At 48.6% G+C, this 19,783-nt stretch overlaps 1 protein-coding gene across 1 annotated transcript in view; it reads right to left on the bottom strand.

Annotated features, from left to right (window-relative positions):
- The window catches only part of LOC127569516 (receptor-type tyrosine-protein phosphatase-like N), a 232,221-nt gene that overhangs the window by 11,591 nt on the left and 200,847 nt on the right, over positions 1–19,783 (bottom strand). The window contains exons 15-18 of the mRNA XM_052014237.1: positions 18,627–18,700; positions 12,996–13,073; positions 9,846–9,965; positions 9,070–9,236 (exon numbers count right to left, since the gene is read on the bottom strand). Coding sequence (XP_051870197.1) covers positions 9,070–9,236; positions 9,846–9,965; positions 12,996–13,073; positions 18,627–18,700 — 439 coding nt within the window. The remainder of the gene's footprint in view (positions 1–9,069; positions 9,237–9,845; positions 9,966–12,995; positions 13,074–18,626; positions 18,701–19,783) is intronic.

The raw sequence follows: 19,783 nt of genomic DNA, 5'->3' as shown, positions 1-19,783 counted from the left end.
CTCATGTTTCACCTTATGGCTTGCGGAACTGAACTTTAAGAACCATTCCTGAACTTGGAGTTTGGGACTTTGTCACACACACACACGAAGAGTTTAGTTTTGGGGTTAACGTTCGAGGTTTAACATTTTTGAATTCTAACATACTAACATTTTTACTTTTATTTTACGTATTATCATAAGTAGTGATTAATAAAATAGTTTTTAACACTGAATCATGCTCAGTGTGTTTCTTTTGTTGCTGGTTCGTGACAAAATTGAAAATTTTAAAATTTAAAAATCTGTTCCCAGATGTTCCAAACAGAACATCGATAATTACCCATGATGTTGATGTTGGGGATGCAAAACCAATCAAACAACACCCATATCGAATGAATGTGGAAAATAGTAAACGTTGATCAGGAAATAAAATACATGTTGGAAAATGATATTATTAGACATTCTAGTTCAAATTGGAGTTCGCCCTGTGTTATTGTACCTAAACCTGATGGAACTGTTAAATTTTGCACAGATTACAGGAAAGTGAATGCTGTAACAAAGTCAGATGCTTACCCTATTCCTAGGGTGGATGATTGCATAGACAGAGTGGGAAAGGCAAAATTTATTACAAAGATTGACCTATTAAAAGGGTACTGGTGTGTTCCATTAACAGATAGAGGAAGGGAGATTTCAGCCTTTGTAACCCCTTCTGGATTGTATGAATACAATGTTTTACCATTTGGAATGAAAAATGCTCCGGCAACATTTCAAAGAATGATTAATTCAGTGATTCATGGGTTAAAACATACAGATGCCTACATTGACGACTTAGTGACTGGGAATGATACTTGGGAAGATCACATCTCTGCGTTAGAAAGGTTGTTTGAAAGACTTTCCAAGGCTAACCTTACAGTTAACTTGGCTAAAAGTGAATTTGGCCATGCCACTGTGACGTATCTTGGTTATGTTGTAGGTCAAGGCAAGCAAGCTCCTGTTTAGGCAAAAGTTCAAGCAATATCTGAGTTCCCTATTCCCACAGGTACCAGGACTGTTAGAAGATTTGTGGGAATGGTTGGATATTATCGAAAATTTTGTAAAAATTTTGCTGATATTGCTCTTCCCCTAACTAATCTTCTGAAGAAGGGAGTAAAGTTTGTTTGGACAGATTCTTGTCAAGAAGCATTTGAGAAACTGAAAGCCATTTTATGCTACCATCCTGTGCTCAAAACACCTGACTTTGAAAAGCCATTTTCATTAGCAGTAGATGCCAGTGATGAAGCTGCAGGAGCTGTGTTGTTGCAGAAGGGTGACCTTGATGATATTGACCATCCTGTAGCTTACTTTTCAAAGAAATTTAATGAGCATCAAAAGAATTATTCCACCATAGAGAAAGAATTACTGTCGCTTGTTTTAGCCTTGCAACATTTCAGTGTATATGTTTGCACTGCTCAGAAACCATTGACTGTATATACAGATCATAACCCATTGGTGTTTCTGAGCCGAGTCAAAAACAAGAACAGAAGGCTGTTAAACTGGAGTTTAATTTTGCAAGAGTTTGATCTCATGATAACTCACATTAAAGGCAAAGATAATGTGATTTCTGATTGTCTTTCCCGATGTTAAATGGGAAACATGTATCTGTACTAATCTGATAGTCTGTAGTTGTGTAGCATGATAATTATTAAAATTACTAACTGTATGCGCAGTTAAATTTTTCTTGGGAAAAATTTTTTTTAGGTGGGAGGTGTTACGGACTCAGTGAAAGTCCCTTTAAAATAGAGAATGTGTGTGTATGTGTGTGTGGGGCGTGCTTACGTCAATAGAAGATAAAGGACGTAATGACGTTGTTGAAGAAGTCAGAAGGAGAGAGAGAGAGAGAGAAGGGAGAGAGACACCAGCCTGCTAGTTTTCTCTATCGATGGATGAGAAACTATAACTGTGTCTGCCACTGAAATCCATGTATGGAAGTTGGAAGAAATCCGGTGGAGTTCACTTTGTTGCTGACCTGTAGAAGGAAACAGGTATTTGTGTGTGGACGACCACGATTCGGATGCTTTTCGGGGTGAGGAAGTCACTACCGAGTAAACACTGAAGTGTCGTTTGGGTTCCATCGTGGAACATTTGGATTTCGTATTTACTCTCTCTATGTTTCTCTACGTCTACGTCTTATCTTCAGACAACGGTGGTTGTTGAAGAAGCCCTTGCTCATGTTTCACCTTATGGCTTGCGGAACTGAACTTTAAGAACCATTCCTGAACTTGGAGTTTGGGACTTTGCCACACACACACATGAAGAGTTTAGTTTTGGGGTTAACGTTCGAGGTTTAACATTCTTGAATTCTAACATACTAACATTTTTACTTTTATTTTACGTATTATCATAAGTAGTGATTAATAAAATAGTTTTTAACACTGAATCATGCTCAGTGTGTTTCTTTTGTTGCTGATTCGTGACATAGGTTTAAGGTGAGAGGGGAAAAGTTTAAAGGAGATGTACGAGGCAAGTTTTTTTACACGGAGACTGGTGGGTGCCTGGAACGGGCTGCAGGGGTGGTGGTGGAGGCAGATACAACAGAAATATTTAAGAGGCATTCAGGCAGGCACATGAACCGGCAGGGAATGGGTGGGTGGGTGGGGGTATAGAACACATGCAGGCAGATAGGATTAGTTTTAATAGGCATCGTGTTCAGCACAGACAATGTGGGCTGAAGGGCCTGTTCCTGTGCTGTACTGTCCTATGTCCTATGTCTCCTTCAGCTCAGGAGCAATAAGGAATGGGCAATAAATCCTGGCATTGCCAGTTCTGGTCGCCTCATTATAGGAAGGATGTGGAAGCTTTAGAGAGGGTGTAGAGGAGATTTACCAGGATGCTGCCTGGATTGGAGAGCATGTCTTATGAGGATAGGTTGAGCGAGTTAGGGCTTTTCTCTTTGGAGGGAAGGAGGAGGAGAGGTGACTTGATAGAGGTGTACAAGATGATGAGGGGCATAGATCGAGTGGACAGTCAGAGACTTTTTCCCAGGGCAACAATGGCTAACACAAGGGGGCATAATTTTAAGGTGACTGGAGGAAGATATAAGGGGGATGTCAGGGGTAAGTTTTTTACACAGAGAGCGGTGGGTGTGTGGAACGCACTGCCGGCAGAGGTTGTGGGGGCAGATACATTAGGGACATTTAAGAGAGATAGACACATGAATGATAGAGAAATGGGGGGCTATGTGGGAGGGAAGGGTTAGACAGATCTTAGAGCAGGATAAAATGTCGACACAACATCGTGGGCCGAGGGGCCTGTACTGTGCTATAGTGTTCTAAGTTCTATGTCTCTATCACCTGGATGAATAAAAGGTAGTGAATCTGAGGGTCACAATTCCACACAGCCTCCAATCAGGGAAATTGGGAGACCTCTGTCCTTAAACTACAACTCTCCACAATTCAAGGTTAGTGCAGTGAGCAGGGGGGGGGGGCGGGTGAGCAGAGATTTCAAAGCAGAGTATGAATGAAGGCAGCTCTGGGAGCAAGTGCTCCCAGAGACAGGAGGGTTGGGAACCACAGCTCACCGACTGAAGGGAACTGGCAGAACAAACCAGGGAACCAGAGCTGTGAATCACGCTGCCCAAAAGGGCAGTGGAAGCAGATTTGACAGGAGCTTCTCTCCTCTCCTCTCCCATCGGGTAGAAGATACAGGAGCCTGAGGGCACGTACCACCAGGCTGAAGGACAGCTTCTACCCCACTGTGATAAGACTATCGAATGGTTCCCTTATACAATGAGATGGACTCTTTGACCTCACGATCTACCTTGTTGTGACCTTGCACCTTATTGCACTGCACTTTCTCTGTAGCTGTGACACTTTACTCTGTACTGTTATTGTTTTTACCTGTACTTCATCAATGCACTCTGTACTAACCCAATGTAACTGCTCTGTGTAATGAATTGATCTGTACGATCGGTATGCAAGACAAGTTTTTCACTGTACCTTGGTACAAGTGACAATAATAAACCAATACCAGTACCAGCTTGCAAGAGGGAACAAATAGTTGAAAGGGAGAAGGTTACAGGGGTGAGGGAGAGGGGTTGGGAGGTCAGCAGTGGCCAGCACACGCTTGGTCAAACCCCCTCCTCCTGCACCGAGTGCTTTTATGAAAATCAGCCACAGAATGTCTGCCCCTCTAACCTTCCAACGGGGCCGAGAGAGGCCGTGCCCTTCCGAGCGACATGGTCTTGAGGTCCCGCTGATGAAGCAGCAATCCATATTGGAAATTGGTTTATTATTGCCACATGTACTGAGACACAGTGAAAAACTTTGTTTGCGTGCCATCTGGACAGATCATGCCGTACATGAATACATCAAGGTGGTAAAACCTGTACGCTGACTGGATTAGAGGGTGTGAGCTATAAGGAGAGGTTGGACAAACTTGGGTTGTTTTCTCTGGAGCGGCAGAGGCTGAGGGGGGACCTGATAGAGGTTTATAAGATTATGAGGGACATAGGTAGAGTAGACAGTCAGTATCTTTTTCCCAGGGTCACAATGTCTAATACTAGAGGGTGTAACTTCAAATGTGCGGGGTAAGTTTTTTTAAACACACAGAGTGGGTGCCTGGAATGCGCTGCCAGGGGTGGTGGTGGTGGAGGTAGGTACGATCGAGGGGTTTAAGAGGCTCTTACACAGGCGCATGAACGTGCAGGGAATGGAGGGATATGGACCTTCTGCAGGCAGAAGGGATCAATTTAGTCAGACATCTAGCTACTAGTTTAGTTAGCTTGGTACAACATCATGGGCTGAAGGGCCTGTTCCTGTGCTGTTCTATGTTCTAAAAGAAAACAGAATGCAGAATATAGTGTTGTAGCTCCCGAGAGGGTGCAGTGCAGGCAGACAAATAAAGTGCAAGGGCCATGCTGAGGTAGGTTGGGAGATCAAGTCTTGTGAAGGTATCTGCACTTGTTAACCATTGTGGTAAAATCCCATCTGGGACACCAGTGTTTCACAACGGGGCGTCCTGTGTCCTGGAGCTGTCTGCGTTCCATACGTGACCTCAGTCCCTCGGGGTGCGGTTGACTCTTCACTGAGATGGATCCTTCATTTCTAAGATGGTCCATGGGCAAAGTCCTTTCAGACAGAACTGCAAGTTCAACTGGCCCTTGCAATGCCAGTTGTTAGTCAGGCCTTCATCGTAGAAAAAATGCCTTTTTGTAAACTGTGTGACCCTGAAGCTAAAACGTTAGGTCCCTGAGTTGAAGGCAATTGGGAAAATCAAATTCAAATCATTAAATAAATGGGATGGAACATTTCAGTTACGAAGAGGGACTGGATGTGCTGGGTTGGTCTCTCTGGAGCGGAGGAGACGGAGGGGTGACGACAGAGAGATTTGCCTTGGCAACTCAAGTGCTCATCCAGCGAGAGAAACAGAGGACTTCAGATGCGAGGCATGGAATGGGTAGATAGAAAACTTTTCCTCATGCTAAAGATAGCGTTATGGAGTCATCGAGCAATACAGCAAGGATACAGGCCCTTTGGCCCAACCAGTCCATGCCGACCACAGTGCCCACCCAGCTAGTCCCAATTTCCTGCGTTCGGCCCATATCCCTCCAAGCCCCGCCCCTCCGTGTACCTATCCAAGTGCTTCTTCAATGATACTATTGTACCTGCCTCACCCACTTCCTCTGGCAGCTCGTTCCATATACTCACCACCCTCTGTGTGAAAAAGTTGTCCCTCAGGTCCCTTTTAAATCTTTCCCCTCTCACCCTAAACCCATGCCCCCTAGTTTTGGACTCCCCTCCCCTGGGAAAAAGACTGTTACCATCCACCTTATCTATGCCTCTCATAATTTTAAATACTTCTATACGGTCGCCCCTCATTCTCTGAAATTCCAAGGAATAAAGACCTAGCCTGGACACCGTCTCCCTATAACTCTGGCCCTCTAGTCCTGGAAACATCCTCATAAAGACCAGATAGACCAGAAGGAATTGTTTTAAAATTCATTTGAGGGGATGTGGGTTTCACGGGCTGAGCCAGTATTTAATTCCCCATCCCTGATAGTCCCTGAGAAGGTGGCGGTGAGCTGCCTTCTTGAACCAGTGCAGTCCTTGATGTGTGGGTACACCCACAACTGTTAGGGAGGGAGTTCCAGGATTGTGACCCAGCGATGGTGAAGGAACAGCGATGTATTTCCAAGTCAGGGTGGTGTGTGGCTTGGAGGGCAACTTCCAGGTTGTCCATAGGTCTAAGATGAGGGGTTAAAGGGGATCTAAGGAAGAAGTTTTAACCCAGGGGGTGGTTGGAGTATGGAACACAGTGAATGAGGGCATAGTGGAGGCAGAGACCATCACAACATTCAAGAACCAGTTGGATGAGCACTTGATTGCAGATTCCAGCATCTGAAGTCCTCTGTTCCTCTCACTGGATGAGCACTTGAGTTGCCAAGGCAAAGAATCTATGGACCAAGTGCTGGAAGTGGGATTTGTATAGGTAGGTACAGTACTTGATGGGCAGCAGAGACATGATGGAAAGAAGGGCCTGTCTCTGTGCTGCATGACTCTGTGACTCTACATCTAGAGTGACATGTTAGCCTTGGTAGTGGTGACTATAAAACCATCATATTGTTGTAAAAACTCAGCGAGACCATGAAAGAACTGCCGGTTAGAAAAACTGCCCTTCTTCTCCTGTCTGGCTTATATGTGACTCCAGACCAGCAATGTGGTTGGTCTTACGCAGGTCAGGGGCAATTGGGGATGGGCAATAAATGCTGGCATTGCCAGTGATGTCCATACCCTGTGATTGGATAAATTAAGAAAAATGCCCAATGCCCTGTGTCCAAATTTCCTCTATGACTGAGCCTCTCTCGGGTAAGAATTAGAGTTATAGACTGACACAGCACAAAAGCAGGCCCTTCGGCCCAACTCGTCCATGCTGACCAAGGTGCCCACCTCAGCTAGTCCCATTTGCCAGCATTTGGCCCATATCCCTCTACACCCTTCCTATCCTTGTACTTATCCAAATGTCTCTTTAAATGTTGTTATTGTAGCTGCCTCAACCAATTCCTCTGGCAGCTCGTTCCATATACTCACCACCCTCTGTGTGAAGAAGTTACCCCTCAGGTCTCTTTTGAATCTCTCCCCCCTCACCTTAAACCTATGCCCTCTGGTTGTTGATTCCCTTTCTCTGGGAAAAAGACTGTGCGTTCACCCTGTCTATGCTCCTTATGATTTTATACACCTCTATGAGGTCACCCCCTCAGTCTCCTACACTCCAAGGAGTAAAGTTCTAGCCTGCCCAACCTCTCCCTATAACTCAGGCCCTCGAGTCCTGGAAACATTTGCCCTCTTTCCAGCTTAACGATGTCTCTCTTGCAAGAGGTCATCAAGCTGGAAAGTCTGAGGAACATCAGGGAATCCCCTTTATTGATCTGAAGGAGCCCAGCAACTACTGTACGAGGCGGAGGTGATGGTGGGGCAGTGTTGGTGTTACATCTCGCCAGCGGTGAGGGAGAAGGGGACGGGACCTTCCCCCGTCGCCTCTGCTCCAGAAGTCCCACCTCTCCCGGCCTTGCTCAGTGGGGGAGGTGGGGGGGGAGAAAAGCCATCAGCCACACAAGATGTTTAAGGCGTTAGACGGGGAGCTGGTTCCACCATTGCGGTGTGTGGTAAGCACGGCCTCCAATGATCACTTTTGTGACTATGCAACTGGATTTGACATTACTAGCTGCAAATCACAAAAATGACACTGGGAGCCATCAGAAAGGAGTGTCACGGAGACAGCCATCACAGGGTTAATGAAATGCTGGTTAAAGAGGGAGGAAGGAGAGATTAGGCAGACAGCAAACCCCGTCAGCAGGTTAAAGCTCCCCATTGGTTAACACACACGCCAGTTAGTTCCCATCCATCCACCCCTCATGCTGCGGAGGCAGGAGTATCAGCCGGTAGCCTTGAACAGCAATGGTCCAACCCATCAGGCAACCCCAGATAACAATCAGGCATTAACTTTTCGTACGCACTTGGGGGAGAGACACCAGGGGGAGATTTTAATCCATCGCGCTAGACAGGAGTCACGATGGGTTGGGTGAAGGGATGAAATCTCTTTTCCCCTCCCTACTGATACTGTCAGTTAACCTGGTTCGAAGAGCAAAATAGGCATTGAGTTAGGAGATGAATAGCCCAAGTATCTGGGATATGCAACACTTCAACATTAATAGCACGCAGTCGACAGCTCAGCCTATTAAACAGTCCCTGAGCAAGGACAGCACAGGTTAGATATAATAAGATGGGTTAAGTATAGAGTGAAACTCCCTCTACACCGTCCCATCGCACACTTCCAGGGTCAGGCGTAGAGTGAAGCTCCCTCTACACCGTCCCATCGCACACTTCCAGGGTCAGGCGTAGAGTGAAGCTCCCTCTACACCGTCCCATCGCACACTTCCAGGGTCAGGCGTAGAGTGAAGCTCCCTCTACACCGTCCCATCGCACACTTCCAGGGTCAGGCGTAGAGTGAAGCTCCCTCTACACCGTCCCATCACACACTTCCAGGGTCAGGCGTAGAGTGAAGCTACCTCTACACCGTCCCATCGCACACTTCCAGGGTCAGGCGTAGAGTGAAGCTCCCTCTACACCGTCCCATCGCACACTTCCAGGGTCAGGCGTAGAGTGAAGCTCCCTCCACACCGTCCCATCGCACACTTCCAGGGTCAGGCGTAGAGTGAAGCTCCCTCTACACCGTCCCATCGCACACTCCCAGGGTAGGGACAGCATGGGTTAGATACAAAATAAACTGTAGTATCTTTGGACCACGTGCGTGGGTTGGAATCATTTCCAAACTGTTAGGGTGTAAGTCATTGTGGAATGCTGGTTCTTCGTGATGGAACAGGGTAGAGGGAGCTTCATTCCTTTGTTTCATGAGGCGCCCCTGCGGCTGGTCTGGTCTGTGCTGAGTGGCAGTGGTTATCTGTAGCCTGGTTATTGCTCTGGCGATCGACACGGTTGATCCCTCTTGGAAAGGGGAAGTCACAGTCTGCCATCTGCCCTGGCCCACGATCACCGTCCATGCCCGAGGGTGATACCCACCCCTCCAGCTCCCCCAAATCCCAGCTCCCATGCTCCGTACCTGCGGAAGTCCAGCAACGGGCGGGTGGAGGAAGGGATTCCCTCGGCGGGCCAGCTGAGGAAGTGGAACTGGGTGAGGGTGCGCGTCTCTTGTGACTGCAGGTTCTTGAGGTAGAAGCTGCGGACCAGGAAGTCCTCACACCAGATGTGCTCAGAGACCAGGTTGACCTGTAGGTGCAGTGGGAGAGGGTTAACTTACGGTCGGGTGGGGTGGGAGAGGGTTCACTTACGGGCAGGGGTGGGAGAGGGTTAACGTATGGACAGGTGGGGTGGGAGAGGCTTAACATAAAGACAAGTGGGGTGGGAAAGGTTTAACATGTGGACAGGTCGGGTGGGAGAAGGTTAACGTACGGACGGGTGGGGTGGCTTAGCGTACTGACAGAGTCCTGAGTGATGTGTCCATCCCCGTCCCAGTCTGCACAGTGCGATCCCAGCTCACTATCTGCTCAGTGGGATCCCGACTGTCTGCACAGTTCGATCCCAGTTCACTGTCTGCACAGTGCGATCCCAGCTCACTGCCTCCACAGTACAATTCCAGGCCACAGCACAGTGCGATCCCAGGTCATGGTCTGCAGGGGTGATCGCAGCTCAATGTCTGCACAGTGCGATTCCAGCTTACTTTCTGCACGTATGACCCAGGTCACAGCACAGTGCGATCCCAATTCACTGCACATTGCGATCCCAGCTCACTGTCTTACCACCCCGCACAGCACAATCCCAGCTGCCTGCCCTGCTCGGGGTACTCCCCTCTGGTACCTCTCTGCCGGGCTCACTCACCTCGTAGATGTGGTAGAGGGAAGAGCCTTCGTCGGGCCAGTAGCGGTCGCAGTGCCGAACACTGTCCTCCACCAGCGGGGTCAGCATGACGATCACCGTGCAGCCATTCTCCCAGACCATCTGCAATGGGACAGAGCCACCATTAGCGGGGCGGACCGATCCCACCGCTGGGGAGACCAGAGCTGAGCCCACCACTGTATGTTCATCACAATGCCTCTGCTTCCTCAGGAGGCTAAAGAAATACGGTTTGTCCCCTTTGACTCTCACCAACTTTTACCGATGCACCATAGAAAGCATCCTATCTGGATGCTTCATGGCCTGGTACGGCAACTGCTCTGCCCAGGACCACAAGAAACTGCAGAGAGTTGTGGACACAGCCCAGTGCATCACGGACACCAGCCTCCCCTCCTTAGACTCTGTCTTTACCTCTCATTGTCTTGGTGTAGCAGCCAGCATAATCAAAGACCCCACCCACCCGGGTCATTCTCTCTTCTCTCCTCTTCCATCAGGTAGAAGATACAGGAGCCTGAGGGCACGTCCCACCAGACTTAAGGACAGCTTCTACCCCACTGTGATAAGACTATTGAACGGTTCCCTTATACGATAAGATGGACTCTGACCTCACAATCTACCTTAGAACATAGAACAATTACAGCACAATTCAGGCCCTTGGGCCCACAAAGCTGTGCCGAACATGTCCCTACCCTAGAAATTACTAGGCTTACCCATAGCCCTCTATTTTACTCAGTTCCATGTACCTATCTAACAGTGTCTTAAAAGACCCTATCGTATCCGCCTCCACCAACGTTGCCGGCAGCCCATTCCACACACTCACCACTCTCTGAGTAAAAAACTTACCCCTGACATCTCCTCTGTACCTACTCCCCAGCACCTTAAACCTGTGTCCTCTTGTGGCAACCATTTCAGCCCTGGGGATAAGCCTCTGACTATCTACCCGATCAATACCTCTCATCATCTTATACACCTCTATCAGGTCCCCCCTCATCCTCCGTCTCTCCAAGGAGAAAAGGCCGAGTTCCCTCAACCTGCTTCCTAAGGCATGCTCCGCACCCCAGGCAGCATCCTTGTAAATCTCCCCTCTATGGCTTCCACATCTTTCCTGTAGTGAGGCGACCAGAACTGAGCACAGTACTCCGAGTGGGGTCTGACCAGGGACCTATATAGCTGCAACAGTGCCTCTCGGCTCCTAAATTCAATTCCCCGATTGATGAAGGACAATACACCATATGCCTTCTTAACCACAGAGTCAACCTGCGCAGCCGCTTTGAGCGTCCTATGGACTCGGACCCCAAGATCCCTCTGATCCTCCACACTGCCAAGAGTCCTACCGTTATATTCCGCCAACATATTTGACCTTCCAAAACGAACCATGTTGTGACCTTGCACCTTATTGCACTGCACTTTCTCTGTAGCTGTGACACTTTGTACTGTTATTGTTTTCACCTGTACTACCTCAATGCACTCTGTACTAATTCAATGTAACTGCACTGTGTAATGAATTGACCTGTATGATTGGTTTGCAAGACAAGTTTTTCACTGTATCTCGGTACAAGTGACAATAATAAACCAATACCAATACCAATGTGTGTAAGTGCACCAGATCCACATTGACACGTGACACAGAATTCAGGAATTAACGCTTCCAGTTTGCGGAGTCGGAGGACATTTGGCACAGCTGCTGACCTTGGCTCGGATACCACAGTCACTCCTGAGTCAGGGGTTCAAGCCCCACTCCAGGTGTCCGAGCCCGTGCTCCCAACCCCTCACACCCCGTGCGGTACCAGGGGAGTGCTGCACTGTCAGATCAAAGGATCAGCCCCCTCGCATCCCAGCGCTCGCCTCGAAGAGAACCTGGTGAGTCCCTCTGGGTATCCTGACTGATATTTTCAACTGCATCGACTGGTCAGCTGTCACAGCGGCTTTGGTGGGATCTTACTGTGTAAAAATAGCAGAGATAGTGTGTAAAGTGGGCAGGCATGGTAGTGTACGGTTAGCGTAACGCTATTACAGCACCAGCGACACTGGTTCAATTCTGGCCACTGTCTGTAAGGAGTTTGTGTGTTCTCCCCGTGTGTCTGCGTGGATTTCCTCCGGGTGCTCTGGTTTCCTCCCACATTCCAAAGACGTACAGGTTAGGAAGTTGTGTGCATGCTATGTTGGCGCCGGAAGCGTCACGACACTTGCGGGCTGCCCCCAGAACACTCTACGCAAAAGATGCATTTCACTGTGTGTTTCAGTGTACCTGTGACTAATAAAGAAATCTGATCTTCACCGTGCGTTGCATCAGGAAGGCTAAAGGTATCGTCAAGGACACCTGCCACCCTGGCCATTCCCTTATCTCTCTTCTGCCTTCTGGGAGAAGATACAGGAGTTTGAAAGCCCAGACATCCAGACTCAAGAACAGCTTCTTCCCCAAGAAAAGACAAGACAAGACAAGACATCTTTATTAGTCACGTGTACATCGAAACACACAGTGAAATGCATCTTTTGCGCAGAGTGTTCTGGGGGCAGCCCGCAAGTGTCGCCACACTTCCGGCGCCAACATCGCATGCCCACAACTTCCTAACCTGTACGTCTTTGGAATGTGGGAGGAAACCGGAGCACCCGGAGGAAACCCACGCAGACACGGGGAGCACGTACAAACTCCTTACAGACAGCGGCCGGAATTGAACCCGGGTCGCTGGTGCTGTAATAGCGTTACACTAACCGCTACACTACTGTGCCTGACCTTAGGAATAGTAAAGGGGAAAATAAGTGGTGGGAGTTGTATACAGGCAATAAACCAAGAAATAGATGTAGCAGAGGATGTGGAGAGTCTACCGAGAGATATAGATAGGTCAGACTCCTGAACCAATCACCTCTGTCACATCCCCTTCCTGGTGGTGCTGCCACGTTCTTGGACTCTTAGTTCTACCTCCTCCGTTACTGTCACTTTAGCATTTCTTTTTGCACTACCTCAGTGTGCACTACTATACTTTGCACCATTCTGCTGTTTTGCACTCGTTGCTGTGTGTATTGTTCTATTTATTCTTACCAAGTATACACTGAGCTTCATGTGAGCAAGGAGTTCCATTGCACCCAGGTGTATATGATGGTAAATGAATCTGAATCGTTGCGGGGTCGGCTCACCTGCCAGAAGTCGGGGATGGTGTGCGAGAGGGGTCCTTGGGTGGCGATGTAGGCCGGCATCCGGGGGTCGTGGTCGATCTGCAGGCAAACACAGAAGAGGGAACGCCAGTGCGGAGAGAGTCCCGGCAGAGGGAAGTGGTCCCTCACTTCCCCGATCCATCACTCTGCGTCAGCCCCGGCAGAGGGCATCCATCGCACCGTCTCCCGCTTCCTGTAGCTCGCGCGTAGTGTCCCTCCCTGCCCGCATCACACCGTCCCTGTCCGTTCCACCCACTCCTCACCAACCCTGTCCCACCACACCTGACCCACTCTCTCCACCCATTCCAGCCCACCGTCACTGTCCCAAAGCCTCTGTCCCATCTCTCCATCACACTGCCCCCGTCCAGTCCCAGACACATTCTCCGTTTCGCCGTCCCCACCTCAACACTGTCCCTACCCCGCTATCTCTGACCCACAGTGTCAGCTGCTCCTCAGTCTCCATCCCACCAAGTCATGGAGTCATACAGCACGGAAACAGGCCCCTCGGCCCAACATCCATGCCAACCAAGATGTCTATCAGGGCTAGTCCCATTTGCCTGTGTTTGGCCCATATCCCTCTAAACATTTCCTATGCATGTACCTGTCCAAATGTCTTATTAATGCTGTAATTGTACCCGCCTCTACAGCTTCGTCTGGCAGCTGGTTCCACGTACCCACCACCCTCTGCGTGAAAAGGTTGCCCCTCAGGTCCCCTTTAAATCTTTCCCCTCTCACCTTTCTGCATCCTCTCATTTTAGACTCCCCTACCCTGGGGAAATAACTGTGACCATTCACCTTATCTATGGTCCTCATGATTTTATAAACTCTATAAGGTCACGCCTCAGCCTTCTTCACTCCATCTTATCTCATCTCACCACCTCATGCACAGTTCCATTCACAGCCTTGGATCACACTACTGCTGCCTGCCTTTATCTGTGACAGGGTCGGCCTCACTCTGTTAACAAAGGTACAAAATGCTATCGTCTGACGAAAAGCGGCTTTCCCCTGACCTCTTACAGCTTGTGGCTTCTCCCAGGAGAAGCAACTAATGGCATTGATTTCAGTTCCAATTCCCAGATTTTTTTTCATTCTGGCCTTCCGGTCCAGTTGCACACAGGATCCGGACAGAATCCACTCCACACGCTCTCCGCATTCCCATCAGTATACACTCCACACACGCTCCACAACTGCAAGAAACCGCAGAGAGTTGTGGACACAGCCCAGCGTATCACGGAAACCAGCCTCCCCTCCATGGACTCTGTCTACACTTCTCGCTGCCTCAGTAAAGCAGCCAACATAATCAAAGACCCCACCCACCCCGGACATTCTCTCTTCTCCCCCCTCCCATCGGGCAGAAGGTACAAAAGCCTGAAAGCACGTACCACCAGGCTCAAGGACAGCTTCTATCCCGCTGTTATAAGACTATTGAACGGTCCCCTAGTACAATAAGATGGACTCTTGACCTCACAATCTACCTCATTATGACCTTGCACCTTATTGTCTGCCTGCACTGCACTTTCTCTGTAACATTTACTCTGCATTCTGTTATTGTTTTCCCTTATACTACCTCAATGCACTGTTGTAATGAAATGATCTGTATGGACGGTATGCAAGAGAAGTTTTCACTGTACCCTGGTATATGTGACAATAATAAACCAATTTACCACATTCCCAGTGTACATTTCACAAATTCTTCACATTCCTGACACTGTAAAATGTACAGAAGGTTCCCTTTCCTAACAGTCCACATTCCAAACATTTCCCTTTTCCCACTGTACCTTCCACAGGAATCCCTTTTACTGACTATATACATTCCCCAATTCCCATTCCCTGATGTCCACACTGTTGCTGTCACAGAGATGAAGGAAGGGCAGGACTGGCAAGTCAACATTCAGGGCATAGACTCTTCAGTCCTGATGGGATGTATAAGAGATATTCTTGCAGTATTGATTAAGGAGTCCATTACTGCAGTAATGGCAGAGGATATAGAGTCCTAGAGTTACACAGCACGGCAACAGGCCCTTCAGCCCAACACATACGTGCTGACCAAGATGACCATCCAATCTAGTCCCATTTGCCTGCATTTGACCAGTATCTTTCTAAACCTTTCCTATCCATGTACCTGTCCAAACGTCTTTTAAACATTATAATTTAAATTGGTAAATTACCTGCCTCTAGCACTTCCTCTGGCAGCTCGTTCCAAATACCCACCACCCTCTGTGTGAAAAAGTTGCCCCTCAGGTCCCCTTTAAATCTTTGGTCGGTAAGGGGTTAGCCATGATTGAATGGCAGAGCAGACTCGATGGGCTGAATGGCCTAATTCTACTCCTATATCTATGGTCTTACCTCTCTCACCTTAAACCCATGCCCTCTAGTTTTAGACTTTCCTACCCTGGGAAAAAGACCATGACCATTTACCCTATCTATGCCCCTCATGACTTTATAAACCTCTATAAGGTCATCCCTCAGCCTCCTACACTCAGGGAAAACAGTCCCAGCCTATCCAATCTCTCCTTATAACTCACAGGGAGAACGTGCAAACTCCACACAGACAGCGCCAGAGGTCAGGATCGAACCTGTGTCCCTGGAGCTGCAGGGCAGCGGCTCCTACCAGCTGCACCACTGTGCCCTCCCGCCCTTTGGATTCCCTCAGATGTTTTGCTCTTGAACTTGTCCTTGAATTGGTGGTGAAACAGTGCCTTGTTCAAGCTGAGCTCTGCTTCCATAACTCAGGTCCATATGAAGGAAGTGAATTTCGGGAGCTGTGCTCAAACTCAAATCGCTCCAGTGATTAAAAGGTGCATTTCAGCTGTTTTTCCAACGCTCCAAATGCATTGTCCCATCCTCCCACCGTCCCCTGCTCCACCACAGCCCTGGTGGAGCTGCCCACCTTGCTTGGTATGGCCTCCCACCCCATCCCCGACAAACACTCCTGCTATTGGTCAGCCACCAGCTCCAACCTCAGCAACAACTCCTTCCCACAGCTAATCAGAAAGGGCCCTTGTTACCTGTTGGATGGGTGCCAGACATATTCCATCATTTTTGATGAATAATCATCAAAAGTCTCTGAGGTGGATGGGCTAAAGTGCATTTACTTAAATGCAAGAAGCATCAGGAATAAGGGAGATGAACTGAGAGCTTGGATTAGTACATGGGACTACGATATTGTGGCTATTACAGAGACATGGCTGACATCAGGGCAGGAATGGATATTGAATATTCCTGGTTTTCAGTGTTTTAGAAGGGATAGGGAGGGGGTGAGAAGAGGAGGAGGGGTGGCAATACTGGTCAGGGACACTGTTACAGCTGCAGAAAGGGTAGATAGTGTAGAAGGATCCTCTCTAGAGTCAATATGGGTGGAAGTTAGGAACAAGAAAGGAGCAGTTACTCTACTGGGAGTATTCTATGGGCCCCCTGGTAGCAGTAGGGACACTGAGGAGCAGATTGGGAGGCAGTTTTTGGGAAGATGCAAAATAACAGGGTTATTATAATGGGAGACTTCAACTTTCCAAATATTGATTGGCACCTACTTAGTGCCAAGGGTTTAGAAGGGATGCAGTTTGTTAAATGTGTCCAGGACGGATTCCTGACACAGTACGTTGACAGGCTGACTAGAGGAAATGCCATATTAGATCTAGTTTCAGGTAATGAGCCAGGTCAGGTGACAGATCTATCGGTGGGTGAGCATTTGGGGGACAGTGACCATTGCTCCATAACCTTTAGAATTGTCATGGACAGGGATAGGAGCAAAGAGGACAGGAAGATATTAAATTGGGGAAAGGCAAATTATGAGGCTATAAGGCGAGAACTTGAGAGTGTAAATTGGGATGACATTTTTGAAGGGAAATGTACTATGGAGATGTGGTCGATGTTCAGGGATCTTTTGCAGGATGTTAGGGATAAATTTGTCCCGGTGAGGCAGAGAAGGAATGGCAGGGTGAAGGAACCATGGGTGACGAGAGAGGTGGAACAACTAGTTAGGAAGAAGAAGGCAGCAGACATAAGGTGTAAGCAGCAAGGATCAGACAGGGCTGGTGAGGAATATAGAGTAGCAAGGAGGGAACTTAAGAAGGGGCTGAGGAGAGCGAGATGGGGACATGAAAAGGCTTTGGCGAGTAGGGTTAAGGAGAATCCCAAGGCTTTTTTCTCGTACGTAAAGAGCAGAAGGATGGCTAGGGTAAAGGTAGGTCCGATTAAAGACAAAGGTGGGAGGATGTGCCTGGAAGCTGTGGAAGTGGGTGAGGTTCCCAATGAATACTTCTCTTCAGTATTCACCAAGGAGAGGGGTCTTGATGATGCTGAGGACAGTGTAGGTGAGGGTAATGTTCTAGAGTATGTAGATATCAAGAGAGAATATGCATTGGAGTTGTTAGAAAATATTAGGACAGTTAAGTCCCCGGGGCCTGATGGAATATTCCCCAGGCTGCTTTGTGAGGCGAGGGAGGAGATTGCTGAACCGTCGGTTAGGATCTTTGAGTCCTTGTTGTCCACTGGGATGGTACCGGAAGATTGGACGGTGGCGAATGTTGTCCCCTTATTCAAAAAAGGTAGTAGGGATAGTCCAGGGAATTACAGGCCGGTGAGCCTTACGTCTGTGGTGGGTAAGCTGTTAGAAAGGATTCTAAGAGATAGGATCTATGAGCATTTAGAGAATCAGGGACTGATTAGGGACAGCCAGCATGGCTTTGTGAAGGGAAGATCTTGACTCACAAGCCTGATAGGGTTCTTTGAGGAGGTGACCAGGAAGATTGATGAGGGTAGTGCAGTGGATGTGGTCTACATGGATTTTAGTAAGGCGTTTGACAAGGTTCCACATGGTAGGCCTCTTCAGAAGGTCAGAGGCCAAGGGATCCAGGGAGGCTTGGCCGTGTGAATTCAGAATTGGTTTGCCTGTAGAAAGCAGAGGGTTGTGGTGGAGGGAGTGCATTCAGATTGGAGGGCGGTGACTAGTGGTGTCCCGCAGGGATCTGTTCTGGGACCTCTACTTTTTGTGATATTTATTAATGACTTAGATGAGGGGGTGGAAGGGTGGGTTAGCAAGTTTGCAGACGACACAAAGGTCGGAAGTGTTGTGGATAGTGTGGAGGGCTGTCGAAGCTTACAGAGGGATATTGATAGGATGCAGAGCAGGGCTGACAAGTGGCAGATGGAGTTCAATCCAGAGAAGTGTGAAGTGGTACACTTTGGAAGGACAAACTCTAAGGCGGAATTCAAGGTAAATGGCAGGATTCTGGGCAGTGTAGAGGAGCAGAGGGATCTGGGGGTTCATATCCACAGATCACTGAAAGTCGCCTCACAGGTAGATAGGGTAGTTAAGAAAGCTTATGGGACGTTAGCTTTCATAAGTCGTGGGATTGAGTTTAAGATCCGTGAAGTAATGATGCAGCTTTACAAAACTCTGGTTAGGCCACACCAGAGTACTCTTCCAAGCTCCAGTGAGTATCAACCAAACCTACTCAACTTCTTCTCTTTGGACAACCCAGAACTGGATGCAGTGAATCTGTGCTTCATTGACTACACGGCAAGGCTCTCCCTGGGTACAGAGGCCAAAGCGATGCCGTGGGGGAATTGACTCTGTGCCCCACATGCGGACCCCACAATATATACACTTACGATCGGGCTGGCATTGATGAAGTCTGTCCGCGATGGATTGACCTCGGCTTTCAGGACCATGCGGTTATGGTCATCTGTAAGGTTAATAGAAAAACAAAAATCAGTAGGGTCTTGTTCACATTGTGACTTGAACTGGCTCTCTCTGCCCTCTGTTCTAATGCACGGTGTGGGGGGATTTTATCTCGCACTGACTCGACTCCCAGCTAGAGGGGGAGAGAGCGAGGGGGAGAGGGAGGTGGGGAGAGAGAGGTGGAAATAAGATAAGATCTTTATTAGTCACATGTACATCGAAACACACAGTGAAATACATCTTTTGCGTAGAGTGTTCTGGGGGCAGCCCGCAAGTGTTGCCACGCTTCCGGCGCCAACATAGCATGCCCACAACTTCCTAACCCGTACATCTTTGGAATGTGGGAGGAAACCGGAGCACCCGGAGGAAACCCACGCAGACACGGGGAGAACGTACAAACTCCTCACAGACAGTGGCTGGAATTGAACCCGGGTCGCTGGCGCTGTAATAGGGAGGAGAGAGAGACAGGGGATGGAGGAAGAGGGAGGGCAAAGGAGAGAGGGAGAGAGAGAGAGAGGAATAGACAGAGAGAGAAAGAGGAGAGAGAGAGAGAGAGGGAGGGAGGGAAAGGGGGGAGAGAGGGGGAAGGAGATACAGCATGGAGACAGGCCCTTTGGCCCACAAGAGTCCATGCCAACCATCAACCACCCATTTACTCTATTCCTACACTAATCTCATTTTATTCTCCCCACATTCCCATCAACTCTCCCCAAGATTCCAACACTCATATCTACACAGTATGTCAACTAACTACCGACCTGCATGCCTTTGGGATGTGGGAGGAGACCGGAGCACCCGGGGGAAATCTACACGGTCACAGGCAGAACGTGCAAACTCCACACAGACTGCACTGGGGGATCAGGATTGAACCCGGTCTCTGGTGCTGGGAGGCAGTGGCTCTACCTGCTGTGCTACTGTGCTGCCTGATGTGCTAGAACTCTCATGATGTCCCAAAGACCTCAGTGAACAGCCCCTGAGGGACAGGAGACTATTCAATCTTGAATGAGACTGCATCTCAAATAATGATGTCGGAGTACAGGAAGGAGATAGAAAGCTTAGTGACGTGGTGTCATGACAACAAGCTTTT

This window comes from Pristis pectinata, chromosome 1, assembly GCF_009764475.1.
Source record: "Pristis pectinata isolate sPriPec2 chromosome 1, sPriPec2.1.pri, whole genome shotgun sequence".
NCBI lineage: Eukaryota > Metazoa > Chordata > Chondrichthyes > Rhinopristiformes > Pristidae > Pristis > Pristis pectinata.
The sequence above is the reverse complement of the archived record's forward strand: the minus strand, read 5'-3'. Positions and strand labels throughout refer to the sequence as shown.